This window comes from Mastomys coucha, unplaced genomic scaffold (genome assembly GCF_008632895.1).
Source record: "Mastomys coucha isolate ucsf_1 unplaced genomic scaffold, UCSF_Mcou_1 pScaffold22, whole genome shotgun sequence".
NCBI classification, from domain to species: domain Eukaryota; kingdom Metazoa; phylum Chordata; class Mammalia; order Rodentia; family Muridae; genus Mastomys; species Mastomys coucha.
Genome location: NW_022196905.1, coordinates 145,050,541 through 145,060,680, shown reverse-complemented (window position 1 = coordinate 145,060,680; position 10,140 = coordinate 145,050,541). Strand labels below are relative to the sequence as shown.

The window sequence follows — 10,140 nt, the reverse complement described above, 5'->3', positions numbered from 1 at the left end:
AAAAAAAAAAAAAAAAAGAAAGAAAGAAAGAAAGAAAAAGAAAAAAAAATCTATTTAGTTTCTATCGTCTATATTTCAGAGGTTGAGAAAGAAAAGCAATGGCATTTCTCCTTAAGAAAAGAACGGTATCATTGATTCAGATCAGTAGCTCAACTAAACAGATAAACTTACCCTGACTACAAGCTTCTTGCTGGTTTTTGTTTTCATTGTCGGTCACAGAAGGAACAGATCTATCATTCTGTTTCACACTTTCATTGTGATTAGAAAAATAGCTTTTCAAAGTCTGCAGAAATTATGTTCAAAATCATTAATTAGTATAACCCTTTCATTACACACATATATGTTACCAAATAGAAAGACAGAAAAAAATTTATAGGAAGAAATTACATATAGGATCACGTTAAGAAACATCTCCAAACGCTTAGAAAAACTATAAGTTGTAGTTTAAAAATGCAGGATAGCTGGGGCATAGTGATATACACATATAATCCTAGTACTTGGGAAGTAGATGCAAGATGATCATCCCAAGTTTCAGGCCAAAATAGGTTACTTAACTACTTGCAGGCTAGCTAGCTAGGGCTGTATAGCAAAACCCATCTCAAAAAAGTCAAAAACAAAAACCAAAGGAACAATAACTATCCTACCAAAAACTGAGGAGCTATTAGTAGCTGATAGCTGCTGAGGAAGGGAGAGTCATCTTGGGGGAGGGTATGGCCACTAATAGGCTGCCCCACTCTGTGGTGCCCCATACCCATTCACACCCAAGGAACTAATTGGATTCAGGGGATCATTTTAAAAAGAACAAAATACATGAAGTTGAGAGCAGGACATATTGGGGAGGATCATGGGGGAGTTAGAGGAGGAAGAGGGGGAGAAGATGATCAAAATACATTACATACATGATTGGCCACCTCAGAGAATTAACAAAATATTTTTTACAAAGCGTAAGAAGCACTAACAAAACCAAACCAAGTGAAGGCATTCAGAATGAGTACTACTGAGAGTATGCCAGCCTGACACTGACTTACAGCAGGAGAGTCGGCAGGCAATGCGGTTCTATGTGCTTCTTCATCTCGGGCTGTAAAACAAAAATTATATACCATACACTAAAATTAATACACAAACTTACTTTTTCAGGAATACCCCCCATACACACACACACAACTAAAAGTGTGTGACCAAAGCTAACAAGAAACGTTAACTTGGTCTAACTCGTCACACTATTTCTTTCTTTCTTTCTTTTGTTATTTATTTATTTTTAAGATTTATTTATTTATTTTATTTATTTATTATATGTAAGTGCACTGTAGCTGTCCTCAAACACTCTAGAAGAGGGCATCAGATCTCAACACAGGTGGTTGTAAGCCACCATGTGGTTGCTGGGACTTGAACTCAGGACCTTCGGAAGAGCAGTCAGTGCTCTTAATCACTGAGCCATCTCATCCAGTCTGTCACATTGTTTCTTAATGTGGTTTGGTGATACTAGCTTTATGTTCTCTACAAGGGCAGATGAAAGATTTGTAAGGTTATGTCTTCAAAGGCTCCTTGGGAGCCTCTAGCCAATTTAGACGATGATACAGATGGAAGACATAATTAATGCTAATCACTTCTTAGCTTTCAGACTTTTTACTTTATTATTTCACATAAACAACAAAAAGTGGCTGGAAAGATGGTTCAGAGGTTAATAGCACTGACTGCTCTTCCAGAGGTCCTGAGTTCAATTCCCAGCTCACAACCATCTATAATGGGATCTGATGCCCTCTTCTAGTGTGTCTGAAGACAGTGGCAGCATAATCATACACATAAAATAAATAAATAATTCTTTAAAAAAAACAACAGCAACAACAAAAGTCTAGTCACTTCTAGCTAAATGGATCAAAACTAAAGTTATTTGGCTGGACTCATCAAAAAAGCACCAGTCTGAGGGCTGGCAAGATGGCTCAGAAGGCAAAGGCACTAGCTGCCCAGTCTGATACCCTAAGCTGGATCCTTGGCACCCACATGGTGGAAGAAAAGAAGCAACCCTGTCAATTGTTCTGTGGTTTCCATGCAAATGTTGTGTCACTTGCACATGGGCATACTTGCTCACACATAGAATAAAAAACAAAAAAAAAAAACCTAAAATACTAAAAAAATTTATGGTTTGAATATAAACTCATAATTTGAAGATTAAGTCATACACATACCTTATGAATGAGTACAAACACATGATATGGTTATATATTGTGAATAAATATGTATGAAGTTATCATATATAGATGACAGAGTACAAAAATATGTGACCTTTTGATTGCATTTTAAATAAAACACAAAAAAATTATTCTACAAACACTTACCACATAGTAATATGTGTTTTCGTGTTTGCTTATGTGTTTAACCTTTATTTTTATTTTCTGTATATGGGTGTTTTTTTCTACAAATATGTATTTTATCACATGCATGCAGGAATCTGTAGAGGCTAGAAGACACCAGTTCCCCTGGAACTGAAGCTATGGACAGTTGTGAGCCACCACATGGGTACTGAGAACTGAACCAGGATCCTCTGCAAGAGCAGCCAGTGCTCTTAACCACTAAGCCATCTCACTAGCCTGTCCATATTTTCTTTCTAATATAAGATTGGAGATAACTTAGCAGCCTCATCCAGCTCTTCCTGTTCAGTACAAATTTGTCACTATTACCTATGAGCACAGTGGAACTAAGTGTTGGTGGTGTAGCTAATGAACTTGTCCAAGACATATCAGGATCCACTTCAACTCCCAGACTCTCAGAAATAGGTTTTGGTGTCTGACCCTACAAAGAAAGACAGCCATTAGTTTACAGAAACACTGATGATTAACTTTTCATTCACACTTTATCACTTACTTAATGCCTCTGGGAGACAGTATGCTAAATACAGATCTCAACTCCCAAATAGAAGGGATAATACACATTGTCACATTTTCAACCGATATACCATAAGTAACACAAGAAGAACATTTACCTCCTTGAGTCTTGGTGTATAAAATAAACTTCCAGATACCACTGCGGGTGAAGAAAACAGAAAATTATTAGATCTTTATTAATATTTCTAAAACCTACAAATAAAAACAATAGGACTGGAGACATGGCTCAGCACTTAAGAGCACTGGCTGCTTTTGCAAAAGACCTGCATTCCTAATACATGACCACCCATAACTTCAGCTTCAGGGGATCTCACTTCTGGCTTCTGGACACCAAGATATGCACATGGTGTACACACGTACACATTGGCAACACACTTAGACATAAATAAGGTCTCAAAAGACAACAAAATTAAGAACATTTGCTGTGCTCATACCTGGCTTTTCTCGTTGTGGTACTGCCTGTGTGCACCGCAGAGTAAGAGGGCTAGACAAAATGAAACAGTGGCCTCAGGTTAAAAGGACAACAGCAGCAACAAAGAGATCATTGAGCACTGAAGCTTAGTGGTTTTATGATTTTGGAGACAAGGGCTTACTATGTTAGCCTGGGCTGGCTTCGTACTGCGGTACGATTTCAGGACTGGGTTACCAGACCTGGCTCAAAGTTTCTAACATAAAAATTACTAAACTAAGGAATCTATTATACTTTATTTAAAAATAGAAGTTTTTCTAGGAGGTACTCAATCAAAGCAATCTGGATGACTGCTTATTTCTGTGAAATAAACACGTGCAAGAAAATGTTTTATTTAAACCCATTTTAATAACAGATACACATGATGATGGTTCATAACTGAATCCCCGGCCCTGTGGGAGGCTAAGGCTAGAAGAGTTTGAGTGCAAAGCCAGCCTGGACTGCAGTGAGACCAGGCCTTAAAAACAAACATATAACACGTCTTGTGCACTTATAAAATATACATCAGTCTCAACATACCTTTCACTGAGACAAGATTTCAGAGGTGGACTGGCAACATCCACCACAGGGTCCATTCTGGCCATCTTTTTGCTGTGATTCTTACATTTACTACTTGCAACAACCTTCCCTGAAACAGTAAAATAGCCCAGTGAGGATGCAGACACTGTACATTTTGAGCTTTTACTTTTTGAACTTAGGAACAGAAAAAAAGAATGTATAGAGAGCTAGGGCCTCCTACAGAAATGCATCTCAAGGGATGGTGTGCACCCTATGTATGACATCATGGAAGACACCTAGTCCAACCTGTCTGTCATTCTGTGAAAAGCTTTCACCATTTAATTTTCAGACTCCTGAATACAAGTGGGAAAGTAAGGCTTCATGACTGCAACCTCCCCTGCTCCCTTCCTTCTTCTTTGGTGTTGAACACAGAAACTAGGGCTTTTCAAATGATGAACATGCACACTACCAAACTACACTGCTAGGCTGATGGCCTCATCTGACTTGACTGTTATGATGCTATCCTTTTGCATTCCACTCTTGGTTGTAACCCAACCATCTGGCTTCTCTGAGAGAATGCTGTTAAACCTGCAGAACTGTGTACAAGATGTTTGTTTCCCTGAGCACTCCTTTCTTGAGACAGAATCTCTCTATGTAGCCCTGGCTATCCTGAAACTTGCTATGTAGACTGGGCTAGCCTTGAACTCATAGAGATCCACCTGCCTCTGCCTCCCGAATGCTAGGATCAAAGGAGTGCACCACTATCAACCAGTAGAGATACTGTCTTCTGACTATATCCATAGCAATTACAATAATGCCTGACATGCTCACTGAGCATATCACAAAGTAGTACTCTAAAGAAAAGGGAATACTATGTCAAGGAAGTAATCAATATCCCAGAGACTGAATGAATGCACAAGTTTACTCAACAAGTGTTTATAAACACCTGGCACCTAGGTCAGAGAAACTGGTTTCAAATTAAAATACTCACAAGAAATTGAAATCTCCACCCTATTATAACTTGAAGAAATATAGCTTAGTAAACATCAAGACAAGTCATTTTGAATATCAAAGACATAATTTAGAAAATCTTAGTTGCTGACATGTTAATCATAGAGAAAGAAAAGAGGCATTTATTAAATACCTAAATTATTTCATTGGACCAAAGCTTATTACACAGTATTTCCACCATCTCCATCATTCAGTGAGGGAAGAGATGAGGAAGACTGATTTGCACAATAGAACTCAGTTCATCACAGAGTTGATTTTACATACAACTTTGCCTGAAGTCCCAGCTCATGTACCCTCTATCACATAGCATGATTTACCCAAGTTAAACCTATGGTGAACTAACTCTTTGCTTGTTGTTTTCTTTTTTGAGAAAGCATCTCTTGAGTATGTAGCTCTGGCTGTCGAAAACTTGATATGTAAACCAGGCTGACCTCAAACTCACAGAGATCCACCTGTTCTGCCTCTCTAGTGCTAGGATTAAAGGCATGTACCACCACATCTAGCTACAGTTACCTAATTCTTTGAAAGGTGACTGGTCTAGTGGTAGAGTTTGACTTCGTTCTTGGAACATTATTGGAGTCGAAGCAAACTGATGATAAGAGGGATTCCTCTGTGGTGTTTTAAACAGCTGTGGTTCATAACTGTGAGGCTTATATTCAGATTCTTCTGGAGGTTCAGAATTATATGGTGGGGCTTCTGAAGAAAGTTCTTCAAACCAATTGAGGCTTATTGGTCCTAAATCTGCAAAAAAAAAAAAAAAAAAAAAAAAAAAAAGACAAACTTCTCATCTTAGTTTTAATGAATGACATGGAGAAACTCATGAACAATGAAGATCATAATAAAGAACAGGGCTGCCAAAGGTGATTCCATCCGTGCTGTGCCTGACAGCCTGAGTCAGAAATTGTTTTCTCATTATTGTGTCATGAGGATTTTACATGCACATACATGTAAAATCAATAAATAAATACAAAAAGGTTCAACAATCACAGTAAAAAATAAAGGAGAGGTATGATTGTATTCACCTGTTATTCCAGCTTTCAGTAGGTCTGAGACAGGAGGACTACAATTTTGAAGATCTTCCAGGCAACACATTGAGATCTTCATCTCAAAACACAAAACAGTGCAGCAAGATGGCTTGGCAGGTAAAGGTGCTTACCCCCAGAGCTGATGACATCAGTTCACGACTAGAATCCACATGGTGGAACAGAGAACTGACTCTTGCAGGTTGTCCTCTAACTGACCCATCATCCTGTCCCCACCATGAGATAAATCTATATATATAAACAATAAAACAAACTAATACTAAACAAAAGGAACTTGAATTATGACCAGCTGGGCATGCTGGTGCTCAACTGTGATCCCAGCACTTGAGGGTTGAGCAGGAAGATCTGAGGTTTGAGGTTGCCCTGGGCTACAAAAAGACCTCTTCTCACTTGGGTATGACATTACAACTTATAATGGAAGGTCACAGAATGAGGATTGTAGAAGCTCCAGGCTAGTTTGTCTACATAGTGAGACCCTATCTTAAAAACTAATCAAAAGGGGGTTGGGAGGGGAGGAGAGGAAGCAGGGAAGAGAGGGAAGGACAGAGAAGGAGGGAAAGAAAGAGGAAGAAGTAGAGGGAGAGAGCAAGAGAGCAAGGGAGCAAGGGAGCAAGGGAGGGAAGCCAGGAAGAGGCAAATAGACCTCTGAATTCAAAGCCAGCCTTGTCTACAGAGCAAGTTCCAGAACAGCTAGGGATATACAGAGAAACCCTGTCTCAAAGAGGACCAAAAAACAAAAAACAAGACAAAACAAAAGACTCCATAATCTAGTGCATACTAAATACAGAAAACAAAAAATAAGACAAAAATAAATAAAACAAAGAGAAAGAGAAGAGAAAAAACCAAACAAACAAGAATTGTGAACGCTAATTACTTAAAGGCTTATTAAGCAAGATTAGTCTAATCTTTTTATTTATTTATTTATTTATTTACTTATTTTTTGGTTTTTCGAGAAAGGATTTCATATATAGCCCTCGCTGTCTTAGAACTCACTCTGTAGACCAGGCTGGCCTCGAATTCAGAAATCCACCTGCCTCTGCCTTCTAAGTACTGGGATTAAAGGTATGCGCCACCACTGCCCAGTGTAGTCTAATATTTTGAAAGTGCACTATCGTTTGTATAATTTCACAAAACTTAAAAGGAGATAGAGTTTAGGTATATTACCTTTCTAACTTTCTTAGTAATACTCATGATTTTGAAATAAAAAAAAAAAACAAAACTATTTATAGCAAGCATGCACTCCATAGATAAAACTGAAATGATTATGGAGACTGTCAGTATGACAAATCTTTTAGTATGGGCCAGAGAACCACTTTCAAATAAACATGAGAAAGATTCTTACATGGCAACAACTGTCAAACAGGACCCAACCACTCTATACAGCTGTTATGATGGTGCAGGGGGATTCAATATATTTTCATAATTAGAATATGGTGTCCTTTGCCCTTTCCACATTGTCAACATCTGTACAACAAGGAATGAAGTATGTAAATACCTAGTGCATCTACATGATAGAAGGCAGTGGACCTAATTATACTAGCACTTAGTATTTCCTACCAACCCAAAGAGAAATGCCAGGGACTTACTAACAAAGTAAAAATGAACGGTTCAAAGCTTATGTTCTAATCTTATTATTACCATGTATCTGATATACACAGGTGTGCATGTGCCAGTGTGCATGTGGAGTCAAGAATCTACCTTCATGTTGCTTCTGGCTTAGAAACTGATCATCAGACCTATGAAGCACACACCTTTACCCACTAAGGCACCTGATAGGACCAAGCTTAATTCTTTAGCCTTAATTCTTTACACTTTCTGAGAAACAAAATGCATATAGCATTTCTGCAGACTGAAGTGTAGCAGACAAGCACTTGTGATGAACTGTGATCAGAACTAGTGTACTCTTCACGGAAGGCCATCTTTTCCTTGGAAGGACTGCCAGACAAACCAAGTGTTCTGATGTGGAGAGTTTGGCAGACATTTTCTCAAGAATGAAGTGGGCTTTTCATAGTAAAGACAAAAGTTTCTTGCTAAGCTGGGCAGTGGTGATGCATGCCTTTAATCCCAGCACTTGGGAGGCAGAGGAAGGAGGATTTCTGAGTTCGAGGCCAGCCTAGTCTACAGAGTGAGTTCCAGGACAGCCAGGGTTATACAGAGAAACCATGTCTTGAAAACAAAATAAAACAAAACAAAACAAAAAAACAACAAAAAAAGTTTGTTGCTAATGATGAAATGTGAGCTTTCAAAATGAAATTAAAATTTCTAGAGATTCACAGTAGCTGACTTCTTCCAAACTTCGAAAAGTTATCTGATCAGATCAGCTGTAATATTAATGGATGTGATCTTTTTCATGCCCTGTCAATATTTACTTACAATATCTAATTCAGAGCCTGCTGTAGCTGTTCACACTGCAATTCCAGTACTCAGGATGGTCACTGCAAGTTTGAAACCAGCCTGATCTACATAGCAAATTATAAATCAGTCATGGTTACAGAGCAAGACGATGTCATTTAACAAAGAAAGCTAGGGTTGAAGAAATGACTCAGTAGTTAAGAATATCTACTGCTCTTGCAGAAGACCCAAATTCAGTCTAGCATCCACATCACAGCTCAAAACCACCTGTAACTCCAGCTCCAGTGTATCTGACCTCTAGGCAACCTATACACCTGGGACATATACACAAACACACTCACACAGTCCAAAATAAAATAAGTCATAAGAGAAGGTCTGACAAGAGTTCATCAGTAGCATCACCAATGCTTCTGATTTGCTGGTAGCACTTTCAAAACAGTTATTTCTACTGGAAGTCAAAGAGTTAATTCCCCATCTGTTTATGTTATCATCTGATTAACCAGGAAAAGATCTGACTCCACAAGATGTTTACAGCACAAATGACCCTCAACTCCTGATCCTCCTGCCTCTAACTCACAAATAGTGAGATTTATAGGAATCAGCTAATGCCTGGTTAATTGATGCTGAGGAACAAATGCAGAGATGAGGGTCTCTTTCATTCCTCTTTTGTGTTTTGTTTTTAATTAGGTCTAAGCTCTGTTGCTCCCCACATCCTGGAGTTCCCTATGTAGCCCAAGCTGGTCTTGAACTCATATTTAATCCTCCTGGCTCAGTTGTCTTCCATAGGATTATAAATGTGTGCCATCACACCTAGCTCAAGTAATTTTTTGTTTGTTTTTCTGAGGCAGAGGCTCTCTATAAAGCCCTTTATCTCTCTCTTTAAGACCAGGCTGGCCTCAAACTCAGAAGTCCACCTGCCTCTGCATCCCAGGTGCTGGGGTTTTTGTTTGTTTTTAAAGCGAGCATTCACCTTGACTTACTTTATTGAAAATATTTTTTTCGATGGGACTTCATTTACCAAGTTTTATAAAACTCAATACCTGCTGTGCTGCATCTCGCCTTAAATATTTCCCAAAAAGTTGGTCTCCTTTTGTATTCAACGGGCATTTTCTCTACAGTATTTCTCCGATGCTTGGTAAAGAAGTCTGCAAAAGAGAAAATAACATACACTTCACAAGCCTGCTTTCTTGTGACAGGTAAAACCAGAATCACTGGTAAGCTTGTCCAACGGAACTACCTTAGGCCCATTTTTTTGGGACAAGAACAGAACTTATCGTGAAGATAGGGACAGTTTATAATTGTGCTTCGAACCAAGTGGCTACTAGATACATCACAGCACCCGAAAGTGGCTATGGTGGGAGCCAATAACAAGAAAAACTTAATGTTATTTAGAATTATTTACGTTAACTAATTACAGAGCTGAGACACACACGTTAGGTAATCCAGCAACTGCAGAATGGAGCGGCTACTGCGGACTCTGGGGACGCGCCAGATCCCTCAGGGAGGACCCCGCGGGCTGCAAGGAGGAACCTGCTCCGGGCTGACGTGGAGCCTGTGGCGGCCGTGAAGGAGGTCGAGGGGCTCCTCCGGGGTGTCAGGCGCGTCCTCGCGGCACCACAACCCCGGAGCGCGCGCCCACAACACCCGGCCCCACTGACCCGCTCCAGCCGCGATCGCTGACTGACGGCACCGCCTAGCTTCTCTTGCTCCTGCGAAAAGCCCGCTCTGCCCGTGACGTCATGACTACGCGACGGGGACGCAGCGCGAGCGCCGCCCGGAAGTCGGGGAGCGGCTCCTCCTGTCACTGTTCCCGCCTAGAGTTAGCTCGGCCGTCTCCGGCTGAATTCCTTTCTTCCTCTCGGGTTCACATTTGTCTCGGCGCCCT

The 10,140-nt window shown here is 39.9% G+C and overlaps 1 protein-coding gene across 4 annotated transcripts in view; it reads right to left on the bottom strand.

Moving 5' to 3' along the window:
* The window catches only part of Brca2 (BRCA2 DNA repair associated), a 44,710-nt gene extending 34,703 nt beyond the window's left edge, over positions 1 to 10,007 (bottom strand). For 3 of the 4 annotated variants that reach the window (XM_031338833.1, XM_031338835.1, XM_031338836.1), the window contains exons 1-9: positions 9,688 to 9,989; positions 9,296 to 9,400; positions 5,374 to 5,601; positions 3,871 to 3,979; positions 3,317 to 3,366; positions 2,981 to 3,021; positions 2,679 to 2,790; positions 1,029 to 1,078; positions 172 to 283 (exon numbers count right to left, since the gene is read on the bottom strand). In XM_031338833.1, the coding sequence (XP_031194693.1) occupies positions 172 to 283; positions 1,029 to 1,078; positions 2,679 to 2,790; positions 2,981 to 3,021; positions 3,317 to 3,366; positions 3,871 to 3,979; positions 5,374 to 5,601; positions 9,296 to 9,362 (769 nt within the window). In that variant the 5' untranslated portion in view covers positions 9,363 to 9,400; positions 9,688 to 9,989. Of the gene's footprint in view, positions 1 to 171; positions 284 to 1,028; positions 1,079 to 2,678; positions 2,791 to 2,980; positions 3,022 to 3,316; positions 3,367 to 3,870; positions 3,980 to 5,373; positions 5,602 to 9,295; positions 9,401 to 9,687 lie in introns of all 4 variants that reach the window. The other variant, XM_031338834.1, reaches the window with a different exon arrangement.
* Positions 10,008 to 10,140: the final 133 nt, after the last annotated feature.